The 17,407-nt window shown below is 42.3% G+C and overlaps 1 protein-coding gene across 1 annotated transcript in view; it reads left to right on the top strand.

Annotated features, from left to right (window-relative positions):
* Positions 1–310: 310 nt before the first annotated feature.
* Positions 311–17,407, top strand: part of LOC117368887 (BPI fold-containing family C protein-like) — a 38,291-nt gene continuing 21,194 nt past the window's right edge. Inside the window, exons 1-5 of the mRNA XM_033962628.1 lie at positions 311–371; positions 825–959; positions 3,981–4,089; positions 8,334–8,462; positions 14,982–15,137. Coding sequence (XP_033818519.1) covers positions 311–371; positions 825–959; positions 3,981–4,089; positions 8,334–8,462; positions 14,982–15,137 — 590 coding nt within the window. The remainder of the gene's footprint in view (positions 372–824; positions 960–3,980; positions 4,090–8,333; positions 8,463–14,981; positions 15,138–17,407) is intronic.

Genomic DNA, 17,407 nt, shown 5'->3' with positions numbered 1-17,407 from the left:
CCTCTCAAAGATGACAATAACTTGCTGATTCTGGTGTTGATGTCTGGGAATCCTCAGATCTTTTACTTCTAGAGCCAGTAACATTTTTTTTTTTACTAATAATCTAATTTGTTCGTCACGCAAACCTAAACAGGCTTAAGGTGACCTGCAGTGGGGAAAAGGGTGACTAGGGAAGGGAAAGGGGGAGAGAAAATAAGAAAAGGAGAGGAAGGAGCTGATCATGCTAAGGAAAAGAAAAAAGGTACATGTAGAGATCATGTAGATATTAGTTATCAAAGAGTAGAGTTTTCAGTTTCCTCCGGAAGAGGGCATGGTTGGGTTCTGTTTTAACTGTCTCTGTGAGGTTATCCCAGATTTTGACTCCCAGGAAGGTGAGCATGGATTGGAAAATTCTTCTGTACTTAAGATTTTTTTGTCGAGGGGAGGTTTAGCTGAATCCTGTTAAGAATTCTGTGAGATGTGGACCATCTAGTTTGCTGTATGTGGTGTCTTTATCTTGATATCTGGAGAATTATATTTCTAAATGATAGCTGTAGTTAATAGATCCATTATTGATTCTTCTGGTCATTAGTTCTGTAAACAATGTTTTCGGTTATTCACAGAAACAGATGTATATGTTAGCTAGATAAGCCTCACACGTCATTAGTATAGACAAGTATTAAATCTAAACTCTACTTCCTGCTTAATAAGTGGGTGGTGAGGCTCTTAAATTTTATAGATTAAGGGTCGCAATTCATATAAATCCAACCCTGATTATTGATTCTATCAATATTCCCACATATTCTGTTTTTCCTCATTCCCTGGCTTTTTCTTACTGTCTGTAGGTCACCAGGAAGAGTTAACAGTAGACAAGATGATGATCAAAGTCTTCTGTTTGGTCCTGCTGTTCAGTCTGAATTGCTCTCTTGATTTTAATCATGGGATAACAATGAGGGTGAATCAGAAGTGTATCGATTATGGTAAGTTAACAATTTACATTTATGAAGACAATTTTCAAAACCATTTAACCGACTAAATTGTTTTTCTTGGATAGTTCATCTGAAAATTACCCTCTTCGAACGAGCAAAATGTATGTACCTTCTCAACATTAAAATTTTAGCTGGACTGGAGAAAAGTATTATCTGGAACATGTCTCTAATAGAACTGGGGGAAATGCGCATTTAGGGTAAATTTTATTTATTTCTTTATAAAGACGTGACATACCGCAAGTGATTCTCAATAGTAGTAAAATCAAGGGATGGAAACAGAAGGGGGGACCAAAAAAAAAAATCACTCATGATGGAGATGAACCACATGATTCTAGAAACAGGTAGGTCGTGAATAATGATTTCAATTTTGAATAGGAAGGGTCACAGTAGACGTGGGTAAATAAAGCATTCCAGAGGGAGGGGCCTAGATAGATGAGTCTGGTTTCATGTAAAATAATAAGGAACAAGGATGGGAGTAAGGGTACTACAAGAAGGTTGGAAGATGAGGAATGAAGAGAGTGTGAGGGATGGTAGGGAATAAGGAGGGAGCTAAGGTAGGGTGGAGAGGAAGGATATTGGGATCTAAAGACCAAACATAGAAGCTTAAATTTGCTAAAAGCAGATATGGGGAGCCAGTGTTCTGCACAAAGAAGGAGGGTGATGAGATCAAAACTGCGGGGGAGTGGAGAACTTCTCCAAAGTGAACTGGATTAATTGAAGCTCTTTTAGAGTATGAAGAGGAAGACCCACATAAAGTGAATTACAGTAGTCTATTTTTGAGTTAATGAGAGAGAAAAGAAATGGATGGACTAGTGAAGGGTTGAGAAAAGGCCAAAAGGGACACAGCTGTGGTGAAGGGCAAAAAAAAATTGGAACAGACAACATGAAAAAAGAATTTTTAAGGGAGTCTTGGAAAGGAAATGTTAAGCCCTCAAGTGTGGGGCACAAGGGTAGTTGAGTTACATTACATTACATTAGTGATTTCTATTCCGTCATTACCTTGCGGTTCAAGGCAGATTACACAAGAGTTGTCAGATTACAAGAATTGTAACATTACATAAGAATTGTCGTAAGAATTACATAAGAATTGTTGAGAAGTTAAGGAGATACATGTTGGATAATTAGAAACATTTTAGATTAGATATGGGTGGAGTGTGTGGTAGGTGGAGTTTGAGAAGGAACTGTGTTAGATAGGCTTTATGTATTTTTTGAAGAGTAGGGTTTTGGTTTCTTTTTTGAAGGTTTTGTAGTCTGTGGTCGAAGACAACAGATTGATGATATTTGTCTGTCTAGTTTAGCTGCTTTGGTGGCCATTAGGTTGTCATATAATTTTCCTCGTTTAACATTTTTGGTTGGTGGGTGTGTGAATAGTGAGTGGGTTCTCCTGTGCCTGGTTAAGGTGGATTGGGTTAGTCGGTTGTTCCAGTAGGTTGGGCTTTCTCCATTAATAGCTCTGAATTGTAGGCAGTAGAATTTGAAGTATACTCTTGCTTGTATTGGGAGCCAGAGTGAGTCGTAGTATGCTGCTGTGATGTGGTCATATTTTTTCAGTGAGTAGATGAATCTTAGGGCTGTATTTTGTATTGTTTGTAATTGCTTTATCAAGGTCACTGGACAGGGGAGGTATTGTATGTTGCAGTAGTCTATTAGTCCAAGGATAAGAGATTGTACCAAAAGTTGGAATTGTTTCCTGTCTAAGAATTTTTGGATTTGTCTTAGGTTTCTTATAGTCACGAATGATGCTTTTATTACTTTGTTGATTTGTGGTTGCATGATACAACCTCTGTCAATCAGTACTCCAAAAAGTTTTAGTGTGGGTTGAATGGGGTATTACTAGGTTTGTTAAGGTTGGAGATTTACTGTTTTCTAGGAGGATGAATTTTGTTTTGTCAGAGTTAAGCTTTAGTTTGTGTTCTGTCATCCATGTTGCTACTGTTTCAAGTGTTCTGTGTATTGTGCCTGTCATGGTGGATTCTGGTTGGTCGAAGGGGCGAAGAATGGTGATGTCATCTGCATAGCTGTATGAGGTTATGCCATGTTTGTCTAGGTAGGAGCTGAGGGAGGCTATGTATAAATTGAATAGTGTGGTAGAAAGAGGTGATCCCTGGGGAACTCCACAGGGGTTGGACCATGGTTCAGATTTTTCTTTATTTGTTTTAACCCTGTAGGTTCTGGATTGTAGGAAGCCTTTAAACCATGAGAGTACCTTGCCTGAGATTCCTATGGGGTCTAGTGTTTGTAGGAGGATGTCATGGTCTACCAGATCGAAGGCTGCAGAGAGGTCTAGTTGTATGAGCAGGATTTTCCTGCCTGTACAGAGATGTTGTCTAGCTGTGTCTATTAGTGTTCCTAGTAGGGTCTCAGTGTTATAGTTGGTTCTGAAGCCAGACTGTGTGGGATGGAGCAAGTTGTGGTTTTCTAGGAATGAGGTTAACGTTATGGCTACGAGGCCTTCCATCAGCTTGACGTACAGTGGGATTGATGCTATGGGTCTGTAGTTGGATGGTTGGTCCGTTGTTCCTTTGGGGTCTTTTAGTATCAGAGTTATGATGATTTTGCTGAGGTCTTGTGGGAATTGTCCATCTAAGAGTAGGAACAGGGAGCGGAATAGTGTACTTGAGGCTTTCAGTAGGTATGGGGGCAGTGGTTAAGGTCACAGGCTGCGTGGCTGTATTTATTATATAGTTTGTTGAAATCTTTCCATTGTATGGGTGAGAAGTGGGACCAGGTTCTGTCTGCTGCAACAGATTCTTTTTCTCTGGGGGGGAAATGAGGTCTCTTCTATGTGAGTGGGAATTCTATTGAACGCGGCTCTGATGTTTGCGATCTTGCTTTTAAAGTATGTGGCTACGAGGTTGGCTGAGTGAGGGCAGGGGAAGATAATGGCCTCGCATTTGGAAAACTGGTGACAAAATTTAGGCACCTAGATGTTGCCATTTATCTACCTTGATTTTGGTAAGTTTCTATGTTGTTTATCCTTGGGCTACATTCAATAACCCTCTGTTTTCACAGTCAAAAATTTCGGGATGGAATTCTTGAAAAAGAAACTGATGAATCAGATGCTTCCAGACATGACGGGCTCTACTACAAAGTTCGGGAAAGGTGAATTTCTTTTATCAGGGTGAGTATTCTATAAAAAAAAAAAAAAAACAAAACAGCGCACCTTCGTAAAAGAGGGCCTCAATGTCTGTCAAGATGTCACAAATTAATAAATATGAATGAATAAGTATCACATATCCAGCTATCACCAACATTCAGCAGGAGATAGCTAGTCACCGCCAATATTCAGCATCTAGCCAGCTAAGGCTAGCGGCTCGATAGACTCACCCAAAAATGCAGGTCTATCTTTTACTATTTTGCCTTAGGAAGCCCAGTCACTGAGTATCAGCTTGGCCGACTATGTCCGAGGCATCGAGGTTTTAACTAAACTAAAACTTAGGCCTTCTTTTACTAAGGTGCGCTAAACGATTTAGCACGCGCTAAACGCTAATGCGTGCACGTTAGTCTATGGACGCGTTAGCTTTTAGCGCACCTTAGTTAAAGAGAGGGTTAGTTTTATAAAGTGGGTCGTCAACCAATTTGGAGCTCGACTCGGTAAACGTTAAGAAATGAAAAATACAGGAAAATAAAGCGAAGGAAGTGTTATTTGGAAAAGGCAGAGAATTAATTTCAAGTTCAAGTTTCAAGTTTAATAAAATTTTGATTTGATCGCAAAATCTTACTTCAATGCGATTTACAAAAACCATTAAAATTGGGGTAACATAATAGGAAAAACACATTACTCAGACAATTGATTTACACAACCATGTACCAGCCAAACACAAGGAGAAAATAAAATGGATTAAATACAATTTATAAAGTAAATCAAACAGGGTAGGATATTGAAACAGAAGGATGGGTAAAAGATTACCTGCTCGATTTTACTTATAGCTCTTTCTATTACTTTAGGGGAAAAAAAAAAGTCTTGGGGGTGTAAAATGTTTGGCAAACAGAACTGGCTTTAAAGCCTTCCTAAAGGATAAGAAGGGACCTAAGCTTCTTTGTGAGAGTGGCAAGTTCTTCCAAAGCTCTGTTAGTTTGTAGGAGAAAGAGTGGCTAAATTTTCTGATAGATTTATTTTTACCCCTAAGGGCCTCAACCTGCAACTGAATATCCAGGATCGCCACCAACCATGGGATGTGGCCGGGCTGCACCCCATAGTCTCAGTATCTGTGTCGTGACCTTTTACTATCTTTTAGGTTTTATTGGCCCCTAGATCGGTGTCTCGCAAATGGTTTGGAAACCGCGGCAAGCTAAACTCGGGGCCGCGTCTGGAGGCGTGGATGTTGATGCAATGATATCACCTTGACGTCCGCACCTGCGCCGAGGTCCTCCAGATGGGGACATCAGGTGGAGCGCAGAATCACTTAATATTCAAAACTCGTTCTAGTAACCTCCCAGGATTCATTAACAGACTTCTCGTGCCCTGTACCCCGCAAAGATCACTTCGCTCCGTCTCACAGAACTTGCTTGCCATTCCTTCACTGAGGCACATTAATACTAAGCGTTCTAATATCTTCTCAGTAACCGCCCCATTAATCTGGAACTCCTTGCCAAAATATTTAAGAGAAGAGATGACTCTAAGGTCATTGAAGTCCACACTAAGGGGGTCTTTCACTAAGGCGCGCATGCTAAATGCTAACGTGTCCGTAGAATGTAACAGGCACGCTACATCAGCTAGCACAGTGGTTCCCAAGCCTGTCCTGGAGGACCACCAGGCCAATCGGGTTTTCAAGCTAGCCCTAATAAATATGCATGAGAGAGATTTGCATATAATGAAAGCGACAGGCATGCAAATCTGCTCCATGCATATTCATTAGGGCTATCCTGAAAACCCGATTGGCCTAGTGGTCCACCAGGATAGGGTTGGGAACCACTGAGTTAGCAAGCCTTAGTAAAAGGAACCCTATGTTTGTTAACTAATTACCCATGTGAGCTTTGCTTATATTAATTTAGTCTGTTTATAAGTATTTTATGTAATGTGTGATTTTGCTAATACTACTCATGTTTTATGTTTAGCTCCCCCTCTGTATTCTTGGGGGTTAGGTACAGAGCCGGCCCACAAATTAAAAAAAAAAATAGCAAATAAGTTTTTGGGTCGGCTCTGGCCCACCCCCGCCTCCCTCCTGCGACCACGAACCTTACCTGGTGGTCCAGCGGTGACGCGGGGCAGGAGCGATCTTCCTGTGCTCCTGCCCCGTGCAGAACCGTCATCAAAATGGCTGCCGTGAGTTCCCGTTGTAGTCTCGACACTAGAACGGGAACTCACGGCAGCCATTTTGATGACGGCTGTGCACAGGGCAGGAGCACAGGAAGATCGCTCCAGCCCCGCGTCACCGCTGGACCACCAGGTAAGGTCTGGGGAGGCTCGGATAGCCTAAAAATAGAAGAAAACTTAGACAAAAATAAAATCGCGAATAACCGATTCTGCAGATACTGAAACTGCGGATATGGAGGGAGAAGTGTAATTCCCTATTATTAATGTACACCATCTAGAAGCCCGATTAGATGGTACATCAAATTTTTAAGAAACTTGAAAACGTGGGCTGAGAAGATGAGAGGCGCTGGCGAGTTTGAGAGGCACCGTTGCCAGCCGATTGCCTGCAGGACGCATCCTGTAGGCAGTCAGCTGGTGCCAGCGCCTCTCCTCCTCGCCAGTGTCTCAAGACATCCCCGGGATGTCACCACAGCATAACCAGTGAGCTGCAGCACACAGTTTGCGACAAATCGGACTAGATTCTGTACCCGACACCCGGATTTGGTCAATGAAAAACATGAGTGGCGAGTGCGATTTTATCAGTGATATTCTGGGGTCCTTTAACTAAGGTACGCTAGTGGTTTAGTGCACGCTAGCGTGCATAGACTAAACGCAGACACTAATACGGCTAGCACGCCTTAGTAAAAGGACCCCTCTATGTTGGGTGTTGCTTAAAATACTCACAGATGCCATGAATTGTATAATTCCGCACACATCTTTCATGAATGCCCTAATATGCAATTTTGAATGCTATTTACAGAATTTAGAGGCAAATTATTTGTATCTTCTTTTATTGTGTTTATTGCTTGTGGGCTTGTATTATAAACATAAAAAAATAAAATAAATTAAATTAAATTAAAAAATTAAATTAAAAAATTAAATTAAATTAAAAAAATAAAATACTCAAATATACAACTACCCACGCTCTCCTGTTAGCTCTGGGACTGGACAATATGGGGCTGATATTCAGACCGCAGGAGGCAGCACAGACGCCTCCCTTGGTTGGCAGCAAACACGGATATCCAATGCCGGGGCTGTATCCTGCCACTGGCAGTAAATTTACAGGTCCAGGTCAGCCGCCAATTACTTAGCCAGCCAAGCCGATATTCATTGGCTGGTCAGCTAAGGACTAGAAGTCAAAGACGGACCTCTTTCTTAGGCAGGTGTAGCTGTCTGCTAGACTTAACCAGTGACCCGATGAATATTGGAAGCGATTGGCTGCATCATGCGACATAACCAGCCACCTGCCGATCTTCTGACCGGTGTATTCAGTAGGAGATAGCTGGTTATCACCCACTAAATGCACTGCGCAATAAAAAAAAATTTTTTTTTTCTGGAGCAGGAAGAAAATGCGGTTTAGTTTATAGCATTTGACTTTGTATGTGTGAAAATAGCCTCAGTTTTCTCCTATCACCCTATAGTTTTTGAACAAATCGCAAATATTGATAGCATGAGCAGTCATAATGTAATATAATGTAACGCATTGCACCGATTTAACTAAGAAGCAAAAACCCCGATACAAAATCGACGATTTAGTCTGTGCTGATGAAGCAATAGGCCTTCAGAGAACTACATGTTCCAGCTCCGCCTCCTCACCCATGAGAATTTAATTAAATAGCACATTATTACATCATCATTAAAATTAATACGTTAGCTTAAAAATCTAAAATGAGGCAAGCTGTTTTAATATTTCAGAGATTGTTATAACATTTACGCCAAGCATTAGAAAATATGGCGAAAACGTTACATTTTGCATTATAAATGCTCTTTTGCTAAAAATCAGAGGGTTATGCCGGAAAATTAAAGGTCAGTTTTGAATTCAGCGACCCCCAAATCACTATAGAACATCCACTACAATTCATGCCCCAAGATCTCTGTTGCCCAGCGATATCGGTGGTTAGCCACCTTAGCGGGATTTAGCCAATCAGGGGGGCCTTTCCGAATCGGCTAAATGCCACTGAATGCTGGATGGTATAAAAATTGTTTCAGTAACTTAAATTTCAGTAACTTGCATTCATTATCCCTCGTTTTCTGCCCACTTGCCTCATATTCTAAATCTTATCTTTCAGGATAAAGGTGGAAGAATTGCAGCTTCCCAAATCAGCAGCTCTTCCCAAAGCCCCTGCCAACATTGTTGTATCCATTGAAGATGCCAGTGTAAATGCTAGTGGAAACTGGAAAATGCACCACTGGTTAGTGTAAGTTCTGTCCATAGAGGGCATCTTTCTTTAAAGGGAATTAGAAAGACTCGTACTCATTCTGTCAGTAATATAAGTACAATTCAGATGCAAAACGCAGAGGTTATGACCTATTTTGCCCAACTTAAATTCAGGATACGAATTTATTTATTTTAAAAATTTGTACCCTATGGGGGGGAAAAAAAAAATCCATTCCAATTGGCTCACAACTTTGCATAAAGGGTGTCAAAGTTCCTCCTGGAAGGCCGCAATCCAGTCGGATTTTCAGGATTTTCCCAATGAATATGCATGAGATCTATTTGCATGCACTGCTTTCATTGTATGCTAATAGATGTCATGCTTATTCATTGAGGAAATCCTGAAAACCCGACTGGATTGCGGCCCTCGAGGACAGACTTTGACACCCCTGAGTAGCCAGAAAAATAAAACAAGCAGCTCTCAGCTTATTTAACTCCCCCCCCCTTTTTAATAAACCGCGACAGCGATTCTTAGCGCAGGGAGCCGCGCTGATTGTTACACGAGGCTCCCGACGCTCATAGGAACTATACGAGTGTCGGGAGCAGCGCGGAGTATTCAGCACGGTTCCCTGTGCTAAAAAAACGCTATCGCAGTTTAGTAAAAAAAAAAAAAGGGGGGGGCTTTAAACACTGCAGCTGAATTTTATGAGAAATTGTTCACGCATTCCCTGCCCTGACAATAAGAGAATTATTCCCACAACATCCCAACTTATCTTACCACTTAAGAGGTAGAATTCTTCTTAATCTGCACAAATCAAAACCGACTACTCTGTTTTGGAGAGTTTTCATTACTGGCCATACCTTCTATTAAGGCATGCTAACTGATTTAGCGCATGCTAATCTTTAGCGTGCCTTAACAAAAAGACCCCTATATAATAAAGTGGATATCACATGTATCTTTGTTCAAGTTGCTTTTTCCTATTGTCCCATATCTTACCCAATATATTCATGACTGATACCATGTTACCAATTTTAGGGGTCCTTTTATGGCACGCTAACTGATTTAGCACATGCTAATCTTTAGCGTGCCTTAACAAAAAGACCCCTATATAATAAAGTGGATATCACATGTATCTTTGTTCAAGTTGCTTTTTCCTATTGTCCCATATCTTACCCAATATATTCATGACTGATACCATGTTACCAATTTTAGGGGTCCTTTTATGGCACGCTAACTGATTTAGCACATGCTAATCTTTAGCGTGCCTTAACAAAAAGACCCCTATATAATAAAGTGGATATCACATGTATCTTTGTTCAAGTTGCTTTTTCCTATTGTCCCATATCTTACCCAATATATTCATGACTGATACCATGTTACCAATTTTAGGGGTCCTTTTATGGCACGCTAACTGATTTAGCACATGCTAATCTTTAGCGTGCCTTAACAAAAAGACCCCTATATAATAAAGTGGATATCACATGTATCTTTGTTCAAGTTGCTTTTTCCTATTGTCCCATATCTTACCCAATATATTCATGACTGATACCATGTTACCAATTTTAGGGATCCTTTTATGGCACGCTAACTGATTTAGCACATGCTAATCTTTAGCGTGCCTTAACAAAAAGACCCCTATATAATAAAGTGGATATCACATGTATCTTTGTTCAAGTTGCTTTTTCCTATTGTCCCATATCTTACCCAATATATTCATGACTGATACCATGTTACCAATTTTAGGGGTCCTTTTATGGCACGCTAACTGATTTAGCACATGCTAATCTTTAGCGTGCCTTAACAAAAAGACCCCTATATAATAAAGTGGATATCACATGTATCTTTGTTCAAGTTGCTTTTTCCTATTGTCCCATATCTTACCCAATATATTCATGACTGATACCATGTTACCAATTTTAGGGGTCCTTTTATGGCACGCTAACTGATTTAGCACATGCTAATCTTTAGCGTGCCTTAACAAAAAGACCCCTATATAATAAAGTGGATATCACATGTATCTTTGTTCAAGTTGCTTTTTCCTATTGTCCCATATCTTACCCAATATATTCATGACTGATACCATGTTACCAATTTTAGGGGTCCTTTTATGGCACGCTAACTGATTTAGCACATGCTAATCTTTAGCGTGCCTTAACAAAAAGACCCCTATATAATAAAGTGGATATCACATGTATCTTTGTTCAAGTTGCTTTTTCCTATTGTCCCATATCTTACCCAATATATTCATGACTGATACCATGTTACCAATTTTAGGGATCCTTTTATGGCACGCTAACTGATTTAGCACATGCTAATCTTTAGCGTGCCTTAACAAAAAGACCCCTATATAATAAAGTGGATATCATATGTATCTTTGTTCAAGTTGCTTTTTCCTATTGTCCCATATCTTACCCAATATATTCATGACTGATACCATGTTAACCAATTTTAGGGGTCCTTTTACTAAGGCACGCTAACTGATTTAGCGTACACTAATTGATTTAGCACACACTAAATGCTAAGGTGCCCATAAAATATAAATCGATTAGCAGGCCTTAGTTTTCTTTTTTTTTTAAAAAAAAAAAATTGTTTATTTTAAACAAAATATAACATAATACTTTCCCTAGAAAAGCATAAAATACAAACCGATAACATTATCTAAAAAAAACCCCATATACAGTGGATTAAAATGTGGAAGTAACACAGCTTTAAACATATAATTAAATATATCATTTCCCCCCCTCCCAGGGACCTGGAATTAGTTTAAAGGACATATCCTCCTTCTCCACTTCAATATATCTCCCCCACAAATCATTAAATTGTAACCATCGGTTTGTTAAAAGAGCTGATAATCTATATTTTTCACAGACTATTCCTAAACAATCCCTCATATCTCTTAATTTAGGAGCAAAGGGTTACGCCCCTGCAGGGCTACAGTTAATCGGGAAGCTATAAAAGCCAAATCCATAAATTTAGATTGAGGGGATGACCATCCCTCAACTCCTACTCCCAATAATGCCCTTTCAGCTTTCATGTCCACAGGGATCTGAATTAATCTGCTCACATACTGAAACGCCTGTTCCCAATACCTCTGAAGAACTTGGCATTCCCACCACATGTGATAGAACGCACCTCTTCTAGTACACCCCATCCAACAACCATCATTTTTCCCGGCTACACATTTACTAATTAAAACCGGGGTAATATACCAGCACACTAAAAGTTTAAGAGCATTTTCCACCAAAATAGAAGCTCTAGCTCAGGGCTGTCCATGTCCAGTCCTCGAGATCTACTGGCAGGGCAGGTTTTCAGGAAATCCACAATGAATATGCATGAGAGAGAGATTTGCATACCAAGAAGGCAGTGTAGGCAAATCTCTCTCCTGCATGTTCATTGTGAATATCCTGAAAACCTGGCCGGCCAGTAGATCTCGAGGACCGGACTTGGGCAGCTCTGCTCTAGCTGTATGAACGAGATGAAACATTCATCAATGGTCCATGCCCTTCCCAAATCCTGTTCCCAAGCTCTCATATAAGATATTTTCTTTCCCCTCATCTGCATGTGTAATTTTATATAACCAGGAAATGCACCCTTTCGTAACCCAGATTTCCCAGCCTCTTTTCAAATTCCTTCTTCCTCATTATTCCTTTTCCCAGCATCTTAAATGTCATAATGTAATTTTTCACCTGTAAGTAAGGGAAAAGGTCCCCTATTAGTTGGTATTGGTTTTGGAGGTCTCCAAAAACTTTAATTTCCTCCTCCTCTATAAATTGTCCAAAATACCTCAGACCTTTTTGCTCCCATATCTTAAAGATCCCCCCTTCCCTTTCTGGTATAAAATCATGTGCAAATAATATAGGACAAAAATAAATCCCCTTCTCCTTACCCAACAATTTTTTTTACTACATCCTTCCATTGAGCAGCTAATAAAAGAATTATTTATATTTGCCATCTCTTTTTCCCCCAAAGCTACCCATGATAGATATTTCAGATCCCTAATATCTTATATCCCCTCCAATATTTCTTGCTCTACCCTCACCCATAATTTAAGTGGATGGGCCTTTTCTCCCTCGAACAGAGGAGATTGAGTGGGGACATGATTGAAACATTCAAGGTACTGAAGGGGATAGACTTAGTAGATAAGGACAGGTTGGTCACCCTCTCCAAGGTAGAGAGAACGAGAGGGTGAACTTCGCTAAAGTTGAAAGGGGATAGATTCCGTACAAACGTAAGGAAGTTCTTCTTCACCCAGAGAGTGGTAGAAAACTGGAATGCTTTTCCGGAGTCTGTTATAGGGGAAAACACCCTCCAGGGACTCAAGACAAAGTTAGACAAGTTCCTGCACCCTAACTGAGACTAGCCCTACCTGCTATTAAAGGGATATACCGTATTTTCTTGCATATAACGCGCACGTACGTGGTTTTTACAAACCGCGCATACCCTTGCGCGTTATACGCGTGAACGCGTTGTACAAAATTTTTTTTACATAGTTCCCCCCCCCGACGCCCGATTCATCACCCGGAAGGAGCACTCGCACTCCCACCCCGAAGGACCGCTCGCACCCCCACAGCCTCCTCCCCTCCCCCATGGAGAAGCTGTCTACCTTGTTTCCGGATGCCAGCGAGCCCAGCTGCTTCCTCTGCCGGCGGTCCTGCCCCTTCTCAGAGCCCTGTGCTGCGCTGCTTCCTCTTCAGGCGGTCCCGCCCTTTCTCTGATGTCAGAGAAAGGGCGGGACCGCCGGAAGAAAAAGCAGCGCAGCAGGGCTCAGAGAAGGGGCGGGACCACTGGCAGAGGAAGCAGCTGGGCTCGCTGGCATCCGGAAACAAGGTAGACAGCTTCTCCATGGGGGGGGGAGGCTGTGGGGGTGCAAGCGCTCCTTCGGGGTGGGGGTGCGAGCGTCCTGTGGGTGGGGTGAATTGGACGTCGGGGGGGGGCATCAGGCTTTCAGGGTAGGGACAGGACTTCAAGGGGGAAAGGAGAGTCGGGGTCTCCAGAGGAGAGTCGGAGCGGGCGAAAGGAGAGTCGGACAGCATGCGCGGTATACGGGTGTGCGCGGTATGTAAAAATTTCTGTACATAAATTTGTGTTTTTTTGCACGCTATACCCGTGTGCGCGATTTACACAGGTGCGCGTTATCTATGTGAAAATACGGTAATTCTTTTGAAATAAAAGTTTCCGGTCTGCCCCTAGACTTATTCCTAAGTAGTGGAAATGGCCAGATAACTTCTTTTGTAATCCGCCTTGAACCGCAAATTATTGGCGGAATAGAAATCACTAATGTAATGTAATGAATGGGTCCTTTTACCCATCTAAGTGGGACTAATCTTTGTAATTCCTGGATCTTTTCCATAGATGCAGATATATTCATCACCTCTGTCTTAGATAAATTAGCTTTAAAGCCCGAAAGCTGTCCATATTCACCCATAGTATCTTTAAGGGCAATCAAAGATGATTCTGAAGCCTCACTAATAACCAATTCATCATCAGCCAACAAGAAGAGCTTTTGTTCTTCTCCCGCCACTCTCATACCCCTTATCTGTTGGGACTGTCTAATTCTCTGTGCCAGAGGTTCAATGACTAATGCAAAAAATCAGGGGGGGATAGTGGATTCTGTATTTTAAAATAATTTGTTAAATAAAAGCAGCGTCAGGAACATTGAATTTCCACAGTCTCGGTTGTTTGGACTGTCCTTTTTTTTTCTCCTGCGGAAATTTGGGTCATCTTTTCTTGCTGTGATTAGAGCACTTTCTTCAGCCGATCTGCTCTTTATTAACGTCTTTATCTTATTGACTCTACTGCTGTACTATAACTCGTTTCTTTTCTGTATTTTCCTGTGATGCAATTAATGACTGAATTTCTGCTTGCTTCCTTATGCATTTTGAAGTTGCTTCAATGATCTACTCATGTCTTCTTGCCTTATGCAGTGTGTTCAGGTAGATCAGTGGTTCCCAACCTTGTCCTGGAGGAACACCAGGCCAAACGGGTTTTCAGGCTAGCCCTAATGAATATGCATGAGAGAGATTTGCATATAATGGAAGTGAGAGGCATGCAAATCTGGTCCATACATATTCATTAGGGCTAGCCTGAAAACCCGTTTGGCCTGGTGTTCCTCCAGGACAGGGTTGGGAACCGCTGAGGTAGATACTGTATTTTCAACAATTGGTCCACGGCCTGAAAATTTGTCTTTGAATTGGTTTGACCCGAGTGTTACAAACTCCTCTACTTTCAGCTTACCAATGTAGCATTTTCTGTCTCTTGACTTCTGAACTCAACCTCGATCTGGACTTTTGCAACCACTAGATCAATGGTTCCGAACCCTGCCCTGGAGGAACACCAGGCCAGTCGGGTTTTCAGGATAGCCCTAGTGAATATGCATGAGAGAGATCTGCATATAAAGGAGGTGCCAGGCATGCAAATCTGCTCCATGCATATTCATTAGGGCTATTTGAAAACCTGACAGGCTGGCCTGCTTAAACGTCTTTGACTATTGACCCCAGAGAACACGCAAACGAATGCGGACAGTCATCCATTTAATCTCAATCTCTTATTTTGCCTCTGCAGCAACAACAGTGGAAAATTTGTTCTAAACCTTTCAAATGTGGCCATCAAGGCCCGACTATCAACATTCTGGAATGACTTTCGGCGGCCCTCAGTTTTGCTCGACGACTGCCAGTCCAGTGTTGGGAAAGCTAAGGTTCATTTTTCTGGAAAAAGAAAGTAAGTGTGGTGCCAAAGCATTAAGGCGTCGGCATAACAACTCGTCATACTTTGAAAACAGTGAACAAAATTCATGTTGACAGGTTATTATTGCCACATGCTCTTGTCTAGGGTTACTCGATGTCCAATGTGAGGAGGAGGCCCGGTTAAATCGCTTTGATTATTGACCAATATATCCCTAGAGGAATTTTGGCAATCTTCACCATCTGAGCTTTGAAACAAACTTTGTTCCCACTTCCAATTATTTCTAAAGCATCTTTTGTCATTTTTAATTTAGACTACCAGCATACTGGAGCGGAATGGAGTAGAGCAGGGGTGTCCAACCTGCGGCCCCGTGAAGTATTTTGTCTGGCCCCGGTCGAGGGCGATGCAATGTTTTCCTCTGCTGCCCCCCGGATGTTTACCGTCTTGCCGGCTCCCTCCTCTGTCTTGCTACAACATTTGCGCATTTGTGCAGACCCAGAAAATTTTTTTTCTGCCAATGTGGCCCAGGGAAGCCAAAAGGAGTAGAGTGAAGGAGCGGCCTAGTGGTTTGAGCAGCAGCCTCCGCACCCTGAGGTTGCGAGTTCGACTCCCACTGCAGCTTCTTGTAACTCTGGGCAATTTACTTAACACTTCATTGCCCCAGGTACAAAATAAGGGTGTCAGGTCAAAAGCGCGTCGGGACAAAGGCGCGGCCAGACAATTGAGCACAGCGTGGAGGTGCGCGCCGCTCAAAATTACTGTTTTTAGGGCTCCGACGGGGGGGCATGTAGACATCGCACCGCGTTGTGGGGGCGTTGTGGGGGGTTTGGGGGGTTATAACCCCCCACATTTTACTGAAAACTTCACTTTTTCCCTGTTTTTAGGGAAAAAGTTAAGTTTACAGTAAAATGTGGGGGGTTACAACCACCCAAACCCCTCCACAACGCCGGCGCGATGTCTATTAAGTAAAGTGGGGGGGGGGGCTTCCCCAACAAAACCCTAAAAACTGTAATTTTGAGCGGCGCGCGCCTCTGTGCTGCGCTCAGTTGTCCGGGCGCGCCTTTGTCTTTCGCGCCATTGTCTGTGAACCCAAAATAAGTACCTGTCTATTTGTAGACCACACAGAAAAAGCAGTACCGTATTTTTCGGTTCAAAATTTTTTTTCTTGGTTTTTCCTGGTGCACCTGAAAGCAGCCGCAGCAGCTCCCCCGCCCCAGTACCTTTTTTAACTGGCGGCGGTCCAGAGCAGTCTCCAGCTGGACGGCTGCCTTTCTCGTTGCAGAGCAGTACACAGTGCAGGAGAGCGACCTTTGTGCTTCCTGCCTGGTCCCACGCTGCTCCGTGACTGGCTGCCGTCGGTTCTCGCGATTCACAAGAACTGACGGCAGCCAATCACAGAAAGGTCATGCTCCTGTGTTGTACACCGCTCTGCAACGAGAAAGGCAGCTGTCCCGCAGGAGACCGTGCTGGACCGCTGCCAGTTTAAAAGAGGTACCGGGGCCGGGGGGGAGGTGTATTCGCTCCATAAGATGCACCCACTTTTCCACCCCCTTTTTGGAGGTGGAAAAAATGAATCTTATGGAGCGAAAAATATGATACATCAAGTTCCATCCCCTTACTAAAAGCTAATTCAATCCATCCAACTGCAAATTTTTCTTTTTAGATGACTACATTCCACCACCTTTCTTTACATAGGAAATTCAGCCCTATATGTGGAAATATAAGGGTAAACGCACCAAGATATAGATGTGGCAAGGCCCCATATCTGAAAGGCAGTTCATTACAGGAATTTTTTAATTAGAGTACTTTGGTTACAAGTAACTTGTTCATCTGGTCATTCTTGATGGAAACTGCCTATTAAATCTGCAAGTTCAACAGTAATAACATGTTTTGAAGACTCTTCTATGATATGATTAACTTGTAATTTTGATCTCCAGAATGTGGGCTCCATCGTTTCAATGGCCTCTGATGGGATATTCTGTGCTCCCTGGATATCTCTTGCCATGGATGCTTCTTGAAGTTCCTCAGCTGCTTCTTATAAATTCTCCAGCTGAAATTCAAAGCGATTTAGCCAGCCACTGGTCAGAGAATGGCACGGGGACAAATTTTCCCCGTAACCATGGGAACTCATTTTCCCGTCCACGCGAGTTCTTTTCCCGTCCCTGCCCCATTCCTGCAAGCTCCGTCCTCATCTGCACAAGCCTCAAACACTTTAAAACCTTAAGTGGTCGAGGCTTGTGCGGTTAAGGCAGAACTTACAGGAATGGGGCAGGGCCATGGTGAGGCCTCACTTGGGAGTACTGTGT

This window comes from Geotrypetes seraphini, chromosome 11 (genome assembly GCF_902459505.1).
Source record: "Geotrypetes seraphini chromosome 11, aGeoSer1.1, whole genome shotgun sequence".
In the NCBI taxonomy this organism is placed as follows: Eukaryota; Metazoa; Chordata; class Amphibia; order Gymnophiona; family Dermophiidae; genus Geotrypetes; species Geotrypetes seraphini.
The sequence above is the reverse complement of the archived record's forward strand: the minus strand, read 5'-3'. Positions and strand labels throughout refer to the sequence as shown.